The 18421-nt window shown below is 39.9% G+C and overlaps 1 protein-coding gene across 2 annotated transcripts in view; it reads right to left on the reverse strand.

Moving 5' to 3' along the window:
* MAML3 (mastermind like transcriptional coactivator 3) overlaps window positions 1–18421 on the reverse strand; it is a 351084-nt gene that overhangs the window by 257219 nt on the left and 75444 nt on the right. The window contains exon 1 of one of the 2 annotated variants that reach the window (XM_073341167.1): window positions 11520–11690. The exons of the other annotated variant lie outside the window; for it this stretch is intronic. Coding sequence (XP_073197268.1) covers window positions 11520–11552 — 33 coding nt within the window. The 5' untranslated portion in view covers window positions 11553–11690. Of the gene's footprint in view, window positions 1–11519; window positions 11691–18421 lie in introns of those variants that run through there. 2 annotated transcript variants of the gene reach the window in all.

Genomic DNA, 18421 nt, shown 5'->3' on the forward strand with positions numbered 1-18421 from the left:
AACAGTATGTTGAAGTCAGACATTAAGCCATCAGCAAATAAAAAATTTTATTTAAACATTTTATTCAGGAAGATCCGAAGATCCTAAGCTCTGTTTGTGGCTACGTCAGCCATAACCTATCTCACTCTATGGAATGTTACTATAAAATGCCTAATTCTTACACACACAATAACCAACAGCTTATGTGGTTGTTTTGAATTGACTCATTCCTCCACCCCCAAAAGCTAGATTTCAGCAAATACTGTATGTCTCACAAGTGTTTCATGTCTGTGCAGCACTGAGCCCCCCATTTGGCACACAATAAACAAGTAACTGAAAACAATAATTATGAGTTGATTTAAAATACGTCGTTGCTAGTTGGGGGGTGGGGAGGGTTCACGGATTCCACTACATGTCTTATGCTGGGTTCAGTCTCAAGACCTGTTTCATAACAGTAAAAATTGATAGCTACACAGTCCACAGCAAAGCAGCCACACAGTCTGAACACAATTCTTAATCACAGCTTGGAGTTTACAGCACAAGGGAAAACAATGCACTTCCTTGTTGCTTGTAAATACACGGGAGCAGCATGTTTTTTCTCCTTCACAAGGAAAAATGGCATTTATCTCCAGCACATCAGTGGCTATTAGGAGTTATCTCCCCCATTTTCTCTCTTTTCTCTCTCTCCCACCTCACCAGCCCCCTTCAGAAAAAAAAAAATGAAGAAACTACAGCACATTAGAGTCTCTTTCTTCAGCTTTTACCAGCCTTTGGAGGTCAGGATACTATTGGCTCAGCTGTGTGTGATATGGAGCTGCTCACTTAGCAACAGCAAGCAGAAGAGCCAGACAGCAACACTAGCTGGCTCAGCAAGTGTGAATGGTTTAAAAGCTCTGCTCTTGTATTGCACACAGAAGGTCTAATCTTTAGAAGTGCTCTAAGCCTTGGACATCAGTGGGAGTTGTGAGTGCTCCACACATTTATAGGGTCCCATCCAGTGAAAGCAGCCTCAGGGACTTACTCAGAGTGTACCAAGAACAACAAAAACAGGAAGTCTTGGTAGAGCGTATATTTAATGTGAGTTGTAAAGTGTGTGTTCTCTGTGTCTGAAATAAAAAGGGATATAAACTGTGATGCAGTAGAGGCAAAAGACAAGTGAGAGAAACCAGAGCTCAGATTTATACGAAACACTACAAATGACTTATTTACTTTCATCTGCCTTTTTACCTACTATTTCTCAAGGCAAGAAAATGTAAAACTGAACAGACTTGAGTGAGCAACTGGCTATGATAATATTCAGCATACAAAAGGATTATCAATTACTGCAGCTACTTCGAAAGCAATCAGTTCCTTACATGATAAAGAAGAGAAAGAAAAGAGAAAGGCAATGGAGAGGGGGAACTTGTACTGAAGAGTTTTTGTTTTCTTTATGAAAGAGAGGAGAATGTAGGGAGATTATCTAGTGAAGAGGTTAACTGTCATGTTGCCACTCAGGCTGATATAGGGACATAGGAACTGCCATGCAGATCACACCCGTGTCTGGTGGCTTCTAGTCCAGTATCCTGTCTCCAATAGTGGTCAATACCAAATGCCTCTGAGGAACAAGCAACAAAACCCTCTTTACTTCATGCCAGAGCCAATGGCATGAAATAAAGCCTCTAGAACATCTCTGGGGGGAAATCATCAGCTTTTACATAAAGTGCCACCCAAGAAGTTAATTCTGAAAGTTAAAATAGAAACTTTAACCTAATCCTTCACCCAAATTGCTGATGCATTTTTAACCTGAATTCTAAAACTAAACTAAATTTGTCCCTGCCTGTAGTCTACCACTTTTAGACTATCCAAATTTGATCAGGGTCTAAAGTCTTAAATTGTCTTTAGTTACTGCCATTCACGAGAGCAAATTGTAATGAGAAGGGCAGAGCTGAACAGTTTTTACTTTCCACGGTTCCCCTCAGTTAAGTTAAACAAAAAAATACTCCAGCCATTTAGAGCTTGGGGTTTAAATTCAACCAAGTATGTTGTTTTATCCCTTTCACCCCTCTGTGTGACTAATCTATGGGATTTTCCCTATATTCAAAAATACAACAGACACATAATGAAGGAGAAGAAATATGACTTTCTCAGATCTAAATTATTTTGGATAAAATGTGTGATTATTAAAGGAAAGTCTATTCTTTCCTAGAAACAGAACTACAGTGCTGGTTTCAGGCCTGATGTAATAGGAATTGACTTTCCCAACAACTCCCCTGACTTCTGGCCGTAAGGTTTGAATGCTAAGGCAGTTACCAAGAGTTGCAAGTTGGTACTAAGAGAAATTATCTGGGGTGGGGATAAGACAGTTTCATATATTTCAGGGTTTGTTATATGTTGACGGTTCATGAATGAATGAGAGTGGAATACAGCAACATAAGGAACACAAACAGCAAAAGGTGTTGGAATCTATTACTTAGGAGCTACCTTTACCCAAAAGCATAGCTTCTCTCTCTCTTCAGCATTCAGTACAAAATAAATTAAATGAAGCATGTAAAGTAGCCTATTTTCAGGATCCTCCCTTGTAATCATCACAGCTAACGAACAGGAATAGGAATCCACAAGGTAGAGCCCCGTTAGGAAGGCCAGCAAGTCTACTTTATATACAGTGTGGGAATCTTCCAGTCACTTTTTGTTCTGTTACAGACTAAGTTAAGAAACAAAACTGTGTGGAGGAAGCTGCCTACCTCACTGTACAACTTCTTTCCTGTACAGTATCAGCCTCTGCAACCACAATGCACAGCTTCGCTTCCGAATGAGAGTTTTACAAAAATGTAAAATTAAATTCCTGATGGACAGAAAATAGAACTCTCCCAATTGTGGAAGGAGGTCCTTGGACATGCTCTCAAAAGGGTCACATTTACCTTCTTCTGCTCAGGGGATACATAAGAGCAGAGGTAAAATGGACCTGTTGGCTCGTTTAATCTTTCACAAATGTCTATTTCGCATTTAACTATTTGTTTTTTTAATTTGATCTTTTAATCTCTCTCTACCTATTTTTTTCTAAATTTGCACTTATTATAATTTGCTTTTTCACTTCGTATTTGAGTTAGATGGGGTTTTATTTCTGTTTCACTCACTTGCTTTTTTCATTGAGTTTGGGGTTTCTCCTGATTAAGGCAAAATTCAGGACCTGAGCTAGTTTTTGTACCAATACCAATTTACTGTTCTGGATTACCATAGGTACAGTTCTGTATTTGTAATATATTCCTGAATATGTACATGTCAAAGGTCCTCCTGTTTTTCTTTTAATTTACTTATTCTTCCTAAAATTTTACATATTTTTTTACCTTTGACTATTTAATGTACAGTTCTTCAGTACAGAATGTATCCTAATAAAATTAAGCTACTGGCATCATTACCTGTTTTAAGGCTCAGTCCAACTCTCATTGAAGTCAGCAGGAATTTGGATTATGTCTTTATAGCAAAGTGGTTATTTATGTAGATTCTGTAATTAAAACACACATACACACACAATAGAACCTCAGAGTTATGAGCATCTTGGAGGCTGTTCATAACTTTGAAATGTTTGTAAGTCTGAACAAACATTATGGTGGTTCTTTCAAAAGTTTACAATTGAACATTGACTTAATACAATTTTGAAACTTTACTATGCAGAAGAAAAATGTTGCTTTTCCTTTTTCTTAGTACTTTACGTTTAACACAGTTCTGTATTTGTTTGGGTTTTTTTATTTGTTTTTTTTTTTTTTTTGTCTCTGCTGCTGCCTGATTGCACACTTCTGATTCCAAATGAGGTGCGCAGTTGACTAGTCAGTTCGCATCTCTGGTGCTCGTAATGCTGAGGTTCTACTGTACTGGTTTTGTTGGTTACTTACGTGAGATGAATAATGCAGAAGTAAATAGTAACCATGTTAATCCAATGGACAAAAAATACATCTATAACAAAAGGCATCACATAATTGTCGCGATAGCTTTATGTTAGACTAAAACCCTTCCATCTCTTTGGAAATCACATCTCCTTGGCCTGCCACAGCCTGAATTTAATGACTTCAGAGAACACTGCAAGACGTTCTCATTCTCTCTCTGAAAGGCCTATTCTTTCTTACTTACTTGTAGGTAGTATCTTACTCCCCCCGCAGTCTCACTGACCTCAATAGGAGATGGACTGAGCCCTAATAGTGGTGATTGTGCCAGCAGTTCATTTGTATGGTCCTCATTGGGACTATGCCTGGAGCACTTACCACTAACGGTGGCAGAATTAGGCTGCAGAGGCAGGAAGTATGGATCAGGGGCATGGGAATGGGGTGGTCTCTCTTTTGGAGTTAGGTGGGTTGTTTAGAAGACTTGTCTTTCTGACTTTTTTTTATCATTGTGAGTGTTTTAATTCACACTTTTCTATTTGTGCCTAGAGAACTGATAGGCACAACTGGAAAAACTGAAATAAATTAAAAGATGAAAATGTGAGCTTTGGGGACTAGGCGAAGATCTACAATCCCACTCCTCCATATCTAGTCAATGTTGTCATCATCTGAGGGGTGTGAACTTAGCTGGTGGTATCAATCCAATTCATAGTGAAGTGTCCACATCACAATTATTGTTGTTATTATTTAAAATTGCATAGCATTTTACATAGAGAAAAAACAGCATGGGCAATCAAAACAGAGAAGTTAATGAGTCTAATCTACTATCTTACCACTAGAGTTGATCCTTCCAGGACAGAGCCTCATCTACACTGGCAGGACAACGTGGAAGGGAAGGTTGGATGGCCACAACTCATGCTGTGAATAGAGGATTTTGACTTCTAAGGTACTTTATAGGAGCACTAAGACCCTCATTCTGCATGGCCAGACAAGTCACTGGGGCTCCATGTGGATGCAAAGGTTGCACGTGTGCTACATTTTGTTTTTTTCCTAAATTTTTTTTTAAGTAAGCTTTTAAGTGCCAAACTCGGTATTCCCATGATCTGATGACGAGACTATTACTGCTCTAAGCTCACCTTTTAATTTTTATTTACTGTTACTCTAATAAATGGGGGTCCCTTGCCATTTAGTGATTTTTTTTCTAACAAAATGACATCAAATATCCTGTACACTTCAACTATGAGAGTCTAGTCCATGCCCTTCTGTTTTGAGCTAAGGACTCTTGTTCTGTAAGGGAAAATGAACGTTGTGATTCAGCTAAAACAAATACATATTTTTTAGAAAGAAAAAAATAATTAATTCCCTCCAGCATCCATTCTGCTGATATAAACAAAACTTACCAAAGAAAAGGTTTTTGCTTATAAACAAGACTAGATGCTTGCAGCTTCCAACTCAAACGAAGAAAAGCAGAAAGGTATCCTAAGAACTCAAGAGACAACCTAAGGGACAACAAATACATCCTGGAAACTGCCTCTATTTCTCTCCCATACTCCAACTATGTATCTTTATTTCTCCCGCACAGCAACTGAGAAACACTTCCAGCAACAGAATGCTACATTAAACCACCAACAAAAGCATGCTTCCTTTCTCCCTTTTTGGGTGATTCTTTTGAAAAGACAGCCCAGTATGTGCCCATATAACGCTGATAACATGAGACTTCCATACATATTCTGAACAAGCTACCCTTTCCCTGGTCTCCAGCTTTTTGATGCCACCTAATTTCAACACAACTGTTTAGATACTCCTCTAAAGATTTTCAGTGTAAGTAATCTCGGAGTTCCAGGCAGTCAAAGGAATTTTCACAGCTTCTAAGACTGGGGGTTATTTTTATTTTAAATGGAAATTTTAGCAACAGAGTCTGCCTGCCTTTAAAACGTCCAGGCTGTTTCTGCTCTCAGAAATGTAATGTGACCATGGAGCAATCAAGTTCTGTTATTAGACACAGACAGGAAAGCAAAGCACTACAATATGACTTTATTAAGCTAACACATATTGTAAACAGTATCTCTGAGAGCTTCTTAAAATGAATACTACTACTTAGCACTTATACAATGCATTATGAGCCTAGTTCTCCACCCTGCTACTTCTCTTTTACATCAGGATATCTCCATTTACTTCAGTGAAGTCACACCAATTTAAAACCCACACAAAGGAGTGGAGAATCAGGCTTATATGACCAAAGCACTTTACAGGCATTGACTAACTTTCACAACACACCCTTGTGCAGGAAATGCAAGTGGGTACTCTTTAATTTACAGATGGAGAAACTGAGGCAGAAAGCTTAAATAACTTGGCCAAGATCATGCAGCACATCAACAGCAGAACTAGGATTAGAACCCAGGCATGTTTGACTGACAGCCCTGCACTCATTCCTCTAATTGCTTCAAAAGAGCACCACCCAACCCGCCCCCCCCCCCCCCCCAAATTACAATGTAATTACAAACAATTCTGAATCCTTTGGTAACACAGCTACTTCATGTGACATCAGTGGTAACAGAATACAAGCTGAGAAAGCCAAGCTGCTAATGTCAAGTGGTTAAACAAAAAAACAAACAAACAAACCAAAAAGAAACTTCAGTTTCCTTTTTTAAAAAGCCTCAATAGAATAAAGGCTCTTATCTCCCTAGAAAGAGAATTTTCCAAGGCAGAAGAATAATGGTAACATGTACTATGACTGGCAGAGTGAAATCTAGCCCTATAGTAAAGCAGCATCAGTAGGTGGTTATCAAATCAGATTCACCAGACAGTCCAAGGCCATGCAAAGCTTTATAAATCAGTACAAGGAGTTTACAACTGATACGCTATTGAATAAAGAACACTAAAGAGCCTTCACCAGTTCTGTAAGGCAGATTTTTGGCAACAGTCTAGCTGGATCTTTTTTAAATTGCTTCCAAGTATCCAAGAGCTGAAGCAGAGAAAATGAAGTAATCCTGTCTAGTAGTCAAAATAGCATGAATAAAAATCTGTGTCCATTGCTCAGAGAAATTGTCTAACACTGATAATACTCTTTAGATAAAGGGCTGTCTGAGAAAGAGTCCAAGTATTGCATGAGAACAACAAATAATCAAGATCCTAAAATTTTGTGACATTCTTTACTATCTGGAAGTTGGTGTGGGCACCCCCATCAAGTCATATGTTATCACTATAAAGACACTACGTGACAGTGACTACATTCAGTAATACGTAACTTTTCTTTTAGTTTCAAACTGAGCCAGCTATTTGGCCACCTAAGCCTGGATCTCAACCAGACATTGCCATCAATGAGAAATTGGATTGAGATCTGGTAATAGATATGTAGATCTGTGTATCACCTACACAGCAATGGAATCCATTATTTTTAAACCCAATATAAACTTCCTTCAGTGGCAGCATAAAGCCATAGAGAATGTAAGTCACTGAAAAGAATGGAGACTGAAATGAATTTCGGATGGAGCACAGCAAAAACTGTCAATGGCGATTTATTGGCAAGACAAGTGAAATCTTATAAACAGACAAGTATGATCTATCCCTGCAAGCTCCAAATTCAATTCTAGGGACTCCAAAAAAGATTCAACAGTCCAATGTGTCCACAGCTGCAAGATCAAAAAAGGCAAGAATTGACAAGGAACCTTAAGCCATGTTAGCAACTAGATATATTACCCAGCCCATATCTGAGTTCTACTTTCATTGAAATTCAGACTGGAATTTCTGAAGTAAATTGTAGTGAGGTTTGCAAGCAGCAACCATCTTGTTTGACACTGCCCTAAAAAATTGAATAGAACAGCTTCAGTTTAAAAACAATTTTTACCTAGAGGGAGAGATTATTTAATTCAAGTAACCCAATGAACGTGGCTGTTTGATGCAGGACATATGTACTTTGTTATTCCATCATTTACAACTGAAGTGTGATAATACAGAGGCACACACAAAATGCTACATTGGCCAGGGTTGCAGGAGGAAAGGCAGGACTTCTTAGACTCTCATCATTAGGAGATTAAACTGAGCAGGATGCACATCACAGAAGACAAATGTGGTTAATCAAATTGAGTTATTCAGGTGAGAACAGCCATTAAACAGTCCCAAAGAGAACTTCATAGAACATGCTTTGTTTCTAGGATTCAAAATATTTTCCTCAGCCTTGAACAGTGCACCAGTCTATTTACGCCCTGTGCAATTTGCCTAGAAAAATACAGAAATGCATTTTTCATATTAATAACCTGACTCTTGGAAAAATGGACCCTCCAAACAAGACACTGAGCACCCAGACCAGACATTCTCCAAGGCCACACAAGTCTATGCCTAGTTCTTAATACTTCATTGAAAGCTGGGATAAAGCACCAAGTCTTGGCAAGGCATAGAGGGAATAAGATTGTAATGTGGTTGCTGTGTGTGACAGCTCAACAGCCTTGTATTGATCAAACCTGATTAGTTAGGAGAACCTAGTTAAATCAAGCAGTTGATGTGTTATAAAAGACAGTTTCGGAAGTAATCTGTGCGCAAACAAGTCTAAAAGAAGAAAAGAATGCAGTAATCAAGAAAAAAAACACAAAACAGTGAAGTAAGAAGCACAGAGCTTGTAAATCACCTTTATAAAAAGTATGAAATTCCCCCTCTGTAACAAATGCCTGGGACAGTGTGTAAGTGAATTATTAGTAATGGCCATCTCAATGTGCTAATCACTTAAGGCCAAGAAACAAAGACAGCCCAATACCAAATCTTTCGATAAAAACGTGAGAAACCTGAAAGAAAATTTGAACCAGGACCAGGAGGGCAACAAATGACCAAAATTAAAAGAGGATTTATGATGTCACAAGAAACCGTAATGTGTTCAAGAGAAATTATTGTGAACTGAATGCCAAATGGATCCATTTAAGGAACAGAGAAGCAAAACTGAAGTGCTACCATTGCACCAGAAAGTAAAGATTTATGAGCAGCCTAGACATTAGGGAGAGCATGCTTTGGCTATTATAAATCACTCTTTCTTCTCCAGCAAAACAGTGTTCTGGATTTCACAGTGATCTGACGCACGTAGGGCCAAATGGAGCTACACCAATTTATACCAGCTGAGGATCTGGCTCAAGAAGTTAGATGGAGCTATGCTGATTTACATCCAGCCCTGACTGTGTTTGCAGTTTTGTTTCACTTCCCACAGAATGTCGGGGAGGCTCAGAGCCTGACTAGCTGGGGAGAACATCAACTGTTCACAGCCTGGAGCAACAGGAGCGTCCTCTTTCACGCTAATACCAGTCCCCACCCCCACCCATCCCTAGGGGCCAAGTTCTGTCCACTGAAGGAAATGGGAGCATGAGCTTCCATGGGGTGAATCTGTTCCTACAATGTTAACACAAATGAATTTACTTAGAATATATGATAACACATTAATAAATTAAGCAGTAACCCAAATGAAATGTGATCTTGCTAAGTGTCTAACCATCAGAACAGCCTAGAGACAATCCTGCACCCTTAAAGCAGTTCACCTTAATACATAATCTCCTCCAGACCTAACCAGTTCTCATTTATACAGACTTTAGTAACACATTGTTCCATGAACAATCCCATCAGATAAGTTTTTACCAGAAACTGATCCTATTTTTACTAATACAGCTTTTGCTTTACAAAGCATCTCTCATTAAGTACTCAGATGAGGCTGATGGAGGGGTCATTTTTTAGAGGGGATTCCTCTAGCCATTAGAATTCTTTCACAGGTTCTCTAGTTTTTCACTAGAAGCTGGACTTTTAAGGCAAAGTTCCTGATCCTCCCAAAGAGTTGAGGGAACAATATTTTCCAGCTAAGGGACTGATTCAAAGCCCAGTGAAGTCAACAGAAGTCTATTGATTTCAATGGGCTTTAGGTTGGGCCTTCACTAATGTAGAGGGTAGGACCCGGTTAAAATTTCAGTGACACAATCAAAATTTGTTCTATATAAAGAGCTTTGTTTCATAAACAAACTTTTTTATGTGGCCCCTTTCAGGAGCTGAAAGTCCTCTCTGGTGCTGGTTCGCTAAAAAAAGCACCACCTGTAGGTTGCTGGTTCAAATCCAGATCAAGTCAATAGTAACTGACAGCAACGGGTCAGCATCCTCTATGGAAAGTGGCATAAGTCCAGTTTTTACTGAACAGTTTGCCCACATAATAAAAGCCATCACAGTTGTCACTTATTTCTAGTCTGTTTACAGACTCAGCATAGAGTCTCAGCATCGAATGGTCCATGAACTAGGAGTCTCTCAGCCCTCAGGCTGCGGCAGTAGGAGAGGCTTAGTCTGTTGCAGCCTACACTGGACCTGTTCTGTGGTGAGTATCCTTCACGGCTGTCAATCCGGTTCCTCCAGAAACCTGGTTTTTTGTTTTTTTTTTCCTATTTAAAGAAAAAGCATCCTGGGAAATACACCACTGCCCCAATGCCTAGGGACCTAGAATTCTCTTCTCTGCTTCCCACGCCCCAAAAAGAAGAATCATTGTTACAAAATGCGGCTCAGGCACCTTCTTCCTGGGAGAAGTTGTTAATGTAACGGACTCTTCTGGAGAGGGGTGCCGCACCTGGTGTTAAGAGGCACTCACTATATACAATTTCAGAGAAAATAAGAAGAAGAAAAAAAAACTTCCCTGGGTTTAATGTGAGTTTGTGAGAAAAGAGCTGTGTTCCTTGCAAATGGCTTAAGCACCTGTAAAATGCTTTTTCACTCACCCAAAGAATTACAGGTTTGATTAGCACAAGGACACCAACATACAGGCCAGATGCCAATGAAGTTACAAAATCAGTTATAACAGGAAGATACATCTGTTACAAAAGGCTGTAGCTCTCAGTGTCTGTAATTCACATGCTGTAAATTGGCCCTATGTTCATAGGTAAGTGCATTCTCCATGTGAAAACTCCACATCAACAAACTAGAGAGTATTCAATGCACCCACAAGCAGCCATAGTAAGGGGAAATGCGACTAACAGCGTGACCTTCACTCCAACCAATGAAACTGTTCAAAATGGTTGACAGCTTAGTGAATCTAGTCTGCCTCCAAATGGAACTGGAGTTGGAATTCTTTTGCTGAGAGGAATTTTCCCAACTACTTTGCAAAGAGTGACTGGATTCTAACATCCGCAGTTGCAGATACATGTCTGAAGGGGCCAACAGAAACCTGTTCTGTGGAGTTTCAGTCTCTCTCACTCACCAAGTTTCTAGAAGCACTAAGGAAATTACAGATGGGCAACCTGCATGCTGGTCCCTAGCTCTTTAGGATTAGTAAAATGAAGCAGAGATGGACTGGGTCTTCTGTGCATTTAAATTGTTAACCCTGCTCCATAATTAGCAAATTAGGTACTGCTCCTGGCAAGTTGCCAAGAAACCCTCAGATGAACAAAGGTGGGGCATCCTTGCTCTGATTTTTTTTTGGCACCCAACATACAGTACATAAGCATTACCCAGTGAAATGAAACTACACCAATACTCTCACCCTCCTTCCATTTTGACTGTGGCAAAGACTAGTCACTTTTCCTGCTCTACATAAGCTTGATCAATCATCACATTACCAAAAATAGCATAACAGTTGTATACTATAATTAAAGTGGGGTTTTTAATTAATAAAAAAAGCACAGCTGTTTGTTACTACTGGAACAAAGTCAGTCATTTGAAGGACTGTAGTTTATTACTCACTGTAGTGGAAGTAAATGCTTGACAACACATCATATGTTACTCTGCTCTACCAAAAGGTTACAAACTTCCTTCCCCTGATACAGAGAGATCCCATTGTACAGTCGATATCAAGAGGATACTTCTTTTTGGAACATTCTGAGAGATCTAAAGTTTCTGCACCTTCAGCTGACTCAAGACTGACCCAACCTTAAAAATAAAAGGGTGTGTGTGTGTGTGTCATGCACAGGTGTTATAAATACTGGCCCAGTATTTACATTTGAATGTACACACCCACACATTCATAGAGAGACTTATTTGTTTCAAGCCACAGCACCAAGGATGCAATCAGAGAAAAGTGGAGAGACTTTGGGAAAACAGAAAGTTAACAGAACAAAAAGAAACTACTGTCTGAAACTCCACTAGCAACCACTGACTATGAAATCTGTGAATCTGAGCCCCACTCCCTGGCTGGTGGTTTCTTTTAACTGTCCAGCACAATCCTATCGCAGGGATCTCTCATCTACCCATCCTTGGCCTCAGTCACACTTCAAGAATTTAGCTGCATTCAGGCCCATAGAAACTGGGAATGGAAAATCCAGGACTCCTTTGCCTTTGTTATGTGAAAAGAAGTGTTAAAATATAAAACACAAAATTGGGACAATGCGCAGAGTACAGGGCTTGAATACAAGTGCGCTCCAAAGTGACTCACTCAGAGAAAATGTTCCTATTCTGTACTATTGTCACACTGAGAGCTTGTCTCCAGAATTAAGAATGCTTCGCAAAATACAACCCTGGCTCTTTAATACAACATACAATATCCTGGCCTCCATTGCTGTTTAATACCTCTCAGTGGCAGAACTTTACTCTCATTGCATAGTTCAGACAAGGGAAAGAATTTATTACTGGAAAAGTCAGTCACTTGAAGGATTGGTGACTCAAAGTTTATTAATTTCCTCTAGCTGGTGGTCAATTGTAGGTTGTGGTATAACCTGTAAATCATGTGTCTGTTGTGATTATTTTGTATATCAAGTCATATTTCTCCAATGAATTGTCCAAACTGTTGCAGGGTGCCAGTGCTGAGGAGATTCAAGAAAAAACACACTGAGTTATTCTCAGCTCATAATAACTGCAAGAAAGTAAAGTTGCATCTGTTTCCTCAAAAACAAGGAAATGGGACACGGGAAACAATGAAAGATCTGGACCTGACTCTCAATTTGCTATATACATCATGGGTGAAATCATTATCCATGGTTGTCAAAAGGAGCTTGGCCATCAACTTCAACAGAGCCAGAATTTCACTCTCCCATGCATGCACTGATGGCTGTAGTCTTATCCAGGGAATTAAACCATGTTAGGTTAGTGGAACTAGTTTTAAAGTAGCTTTAAAACAGTTCTGGCTAAGACTGTGTTTAAAACTATGTTAACAAGCAAGTCCATGGTGCATTTCAGTCCCCAGCATATGCAAGGCCTTTGCTAACCCAACTTGTGCTCAGGTGAATTGTGAAAACAAAACAAACTACCTTCCTGCTAAGAAATTTTCCTGACCTCCTCGTTATGCTAACTGGTCAGCAAGTGACTGATTCGTAAAATCACAGCTGCTTTTGACACCTTCAGAGCATAATCAAATTATTAGGACATGGCTCATCCAAATCAGCTAGGAATGAAAGATGTTTTTCAATGGCCAGAAAGATAGATAAAAATTTTCTTATAGAGATTCTGCCACCCACTCTCTTCCCAGGTTAGGTAAGAGTATGTTTTGTGTGTTTGTGCAGGTATGTGTAGAGTTGGGCAGAGGCTGTGTTGGGAGAATGTGGTTAAATGTGTTTCACCCTTTCCATTCTCTCTCGTGACCTCCTTATCAACTTTTGCTCACTGGATTAGGTGACTGATTGGGTCTTACTGCCACCATTGCTAACTCAACATGGAATCAAACCCAAGCATAAGACTGTGATCTTGCAGGTCCTCCCATGTCCATAGGAAATGCAAAAAAACAAAAACAAAAACAAAAATTAACTCCTTTCTTACACAAAGCACACAACCCCTTTCTTAGCTGACTGAGAAATGTGCACTGCATTATCAGAGGAATGCTACTAGATAAGAAGAAGCAGATAATTAACCAATTTGTGTTCCCACTTACATCTTTGCCAGCCCCACTGAATTGAGCTAAGGGAAGAATGTGGCTTCATGGTGTATGCACTCGATAATCTGTAACACTCATGTCAGATTTTTTATTATATCTGAGGGGCCCAAGAGGGAAAAATATTGGGCCAAATTCTGGGCACCATTAAACCCAGTCAGCCCCAGTGAAGTCAACGGAGTTGCAAGGTGGTAATTGAGATCAGAATTTTGCCCAGTATGTTTGAATTGGTTTTAAGCTTAGTTCCTGGTTCACTGTAGATCCCTGCAAAGGGGAGACATAAAAATAATGTTGGGCCTTAATATTCTAAAAATACTATATTAAAAATGTGGGTTTTTTCCATCATAGTGTGGTTGCAATCAAAAGAGTGACTACATAGCACCCTCTTCTTCAACATATCTTCTCCCTGGGCATCTGACAAATCAAATCTAATCATTTTCATGACAAAAATCAAGATTTTACTCCTGCTAGCACTGCCGAGCAACAGAGCAGCAAGCTGGATTTTCTTCTGCTTGATGCATTATCAACAAAATTGTTGATTAAATTCTGTTATTGCTAAGCATTTATTAGCAGGTGAGAGGTAAAAGACAGTGAGAAGTCAGCCTTGTGTAATTCCTGCTCTGCTACTCACTTGCTGGGTGATCTGGGACAAATCACTTCAGTATCTTTGCTTTTTGCTTCTTCTCTCTCTCCTATTCCATTGCTTCCGTTAATTCATGCCTTCCTGTCTTCTTCTTCATCCTGACCTCATAACACATTTCAATAAAAATAATCAAAGCAAAATGGAAATAAGACATTTGCCAATCAACACGGAGCACTTTGCTTATATGTTTCTTTCGCTTTGTCTGTCTTGTCTACTTAGGCCCCAGTTGAACAAAGCATCCCTATTCAGGTTAGCACTTAAGCACATACTTAAAATTAAGCATGTGCTAAAATGCTGTCCTAAATAGAGAAGGCCTTAAGTACTTTACTGCATCCGGGTCTTTGATTATAAGCTCTACAAGGTAGAGACCATATTCCCATTTATGTTTATGCAGAGTTTAGCAAAATGGTCCCCGATTCTGACTTAAGGAGATTCTGAACGTCAAATTAGGCCTCTAGCAGCACCTGTGTGTCTGATTAAAACTTAGTAAACAATTCTGTAGATGACACACATCTGAAGAAGTGAGCTGTAGCTCACGAAAGCTTATGCTCTAATAAATTGGTTAGTCTCTAAGGTGCCACAAGTCCTCCTTTTCTTTTTGCGAATACAGACTAACACGGCTGTTACTCTGAAACCTGACAAAAAGAAGAGAAAGCAGCTGCCTCCCTCAGAGTTGGGTAACCTCTACCAGGCTAATATGGGTACTAAACAGTATAACCTTTGTTTGGTAACTAATCTCAGCAGACAGAACTCGGCGCACACCCAGGGCGCAGACCTGTTGAGTATGAAGGTGCCATTTGTACAATCACTTTTTAGAGTAGAACTACACTTTAGTCTCTCTGTGTCAGAGTTTCCATCTATAAAATGGGGATAATATAACTTGCCTGACTCAGCTATTGTGAGGATTAATTGCTTGTAAAGTGCTTTAAGACAGGAAGCTCTCTATCTGCTAAGCATTTCAATTATCAGGTGTTATAGTAATACACATAATAAATAATACATAGACTCCTCCCAGACACACTGCAACTGTTTTGATGAAGAAGGCTCAATGCAGTTCCCACTGATGCCTATCAATGCCACTTCCGCATTAGCTAGAGGAGTCTCTGCAAAGCAACCAAGATAATCTCTTCCCCTCACAGGGCTATTCAGACTGTGGCCTCTGCAGCTCTCCTAGGCCTTGTTGGCCTAAACAAGAATGTGCTTGAGTCTGAATTTAATATATTTGAATTAGAAATTGCATTTTCACCCCCTTTCCTTTCAATCTTTTAATTAAATCTTTGGTAAAACAAAAAGTGTTTTTACAGAGAGTCTCAGTTTTCAAGGCAGAGAGTGCAGCACATTCTGATCAGCTCTCCTCCCTCATAACTGGAGTGAGTTTAAATTCATGAATGTTGCAAGGACACAAACAGTGTGTACATATTGTACAGTCCTAAGCACCTGAGGACTCTGATCACGGCTGCATATTGTGTCATTTTAATGATGCACAACTGTGGTAGCTTTTTTCAAAGCTTTATGTAGGAGGCATAATTATGTAATAAAATTCCTGTTTCTGCAGCATTCTCCCTACACCAAACAAGAAATGTGGGCTTTATTATGCTTCCTAGCTAGTAGGCACTGAATTACCAGCATATTAACCCACTTTGCACTAAACCCGCAGTTTGATTTCTGACTCCAGCAGCAGGAGAAACAAACACTGATCATTTCTGTTCTTTTACTTGTGAGTTGATTCCTGGCCTTTGAGATCATCTTTATCAGCTCATAAACCACCTGCTTGTTAAGGATCTGATCTGCTTCCTGGGGAAACTCTTAGTCATCATGGTTGACTTGTTTCCAGGACTGGTATGCTACAGCCTCAGGACAGAACTGCTTGACCCTATTTCACTTCTTGATTGCACTGAGAAGGATGGCACACATCCTGTGAAAGGGCATAGGTACAGAGAGTACCACATTATGCTGCTCAATTATGCGTCCACCTTGGAGGCAAAGCTTTAGGTGTCATTGATAGTAAAGGGGTAACTTCCGCTGACATTTCATTTTCATTCTTTGAAAGGCAAGGATCAGAGGCTCACATCAAGCATCTCTTCTTGTTTTGATGGCCCTGATTGCTACGTGTTCTTTGTTTCTAATACCCAGTCATTTTTTCCCCTCTTAAAGACCCAAATCCAGCTCCCATTATTCACATGAGTCATTTATGTGACAAGTTTTACCACAGCCATTAGAGGAGCAGAATTTGACCTAAAAATCTCACTTAGAGAAATGTAGGCAGGCCAGTGACACAAAGCACCATATGGTTCTTTTTAATTACAAGGGACCAACACCTGGAATCAACACATGTAATGAGCACTGGACACAGACACATAGCCAGAATATCAAATGCTTCCCTCATGGCTGGCTCCAGCAACATACAACCTGGTACCTTCACAGAGTTAGGAAAGCGTTCCTTTAACTCAAGTGTTAACAGCCTGAGTTTTTTGCTGAAGGTCTCAAGTTCAGTTACCGCTGACTTGGCGTCTTTATGTACAAGCAGCCATAGTTCATTACAAAACAGTAGCTCATTTGGGACCTGAACTCCTGTGGCTCTCAGATGCTCTGGAACGGGGTTATGGAACAGGGGGAGTATATCTACTACATCAAATGGCCTAGTGCATGTGATCATGTCTCCCTCTAGTGGCTGGCCCCTGTGACAAATTGTTACTATCTGATAAAGTTCTCCATGTAGCTCCACTGGTAGGACTCTTCATAGGGAGTGTGGGGGTGGGGTGAGTCCTCTCCCTCAGACCACGAAGTGTCTGAACCAGTGAAGCAACACCACAGCTCTCTCAGGGTTGTATTAACCTCCTGCAGCCTGTTCTTCTCCCATCTATGAAGATAAATGTCCAGTTGTAATCCACATAATCTCACGTCCACTGCCCCCAACATTCTCTGCATACTGAGGCACAGAGAAGACACCAGTGTCCCCAAATCCTAACCCCCTCCCTTCTTTACCATGCCGATTCTCGTGGGTCAAAGCTTTCTGTGGTTGTGAGAAGGGGGAAGGATTTAGTTTAAAAAAATCTGTAAACTAGGGTAATTCTTACAAATAAAGAGGATCGGAGTATTTATTTTAAAATAATTAAAAAGGGGCATGTTGGTATGGAAATATATATTTATATTCATCTTCCTAGGTTATGGCCACAACCCTACTTTGCGAGCCATATTAAAGTAACGTCATTTCATCTTTTTCATCTTCATATTAATGCCAAAACAAAAAACAATGAGGAGCTTGGGTTAGAAAAAAAGCCACTAATTTCGTCAGCCTTTTTGTCTTCACCAGCCCTCTGCCATGGGGCTGATGAGGAAGAAGGTCCTGTGGGCTAGTGGTGTTCCATGCCAGCTATCCAGCTTAGCTCGTGGACTAGTCACCTGTCTACACTGTAAATACACAACAGCTCCCATCAGCAACTTCCTTGAGGTTCAGTGAACAAACTTCCACAAAGCATGAAGACTCAACAAAGTTCTGTTTATTTTGTTTTGCTGAATAATCTGGTCCATTTTAGTGTTAGAATTGTAGCACTCTTGAACCAAGTGATACAATCTACCTCCTTCTCTGTGCCCCCACTAGGGTGATCAGACAGCAAGTGTGAAAAATCGGGATGGGGGTTTGGGGTAATAGGAGCCTATATAAGAAAAAGACCCAAAAATCGGGACTGTCCCTATAAAATTCGGACATCTGGTCACCTTAGCCCCCCCTGCCATTTGCTTTGCTCATCTAAAAGCTTTTAATTTGGAGGGAGGGTTGGGGTGAGGAGGAGGTAGAGTGTTGAAGTAAAAATCAGAGACACTAGTTCTGCTCTCTCCCATTTTTGGTTCCCCCCTGAAAATAAACTCAAGGTTCACACATTTAATAGAAGAGATTCCTTTTTCGAGAGGTGAGAGTGTAAAGGGAAATAGTGTGTGGGGAGGGACATACAGAATTAAGAAAAAAGAAAAGGAGGACTTGTGGCACCTTAGAGACTAACAAATTTATCTGAGCATAAGCTTTCATGAGCTACAGCTCACTTCATCGGATGCATTCAGAATTAAGAAAGATGATCTGACCTTTGTTCACTGATGGATGTAAAATTAAAAAGCTCAAGAAGGTTTTTCTCCTGTAAAGTTTCAGGC

Source organism: Lepidochelys kempii, chromosome 4 (genome assembly GCF_965140265.1).
Source record: "Lepidochelys kempii isolate rLepKem1 chromosome 4, rLepKem1.hap2, whole genome shotgun sequence".
Lineage (NCBI taxonomy): Eukaryota > Metazoa > Chordata > Testudines > Cheloniidae > Lepidochelys > Lepidochelys kempii.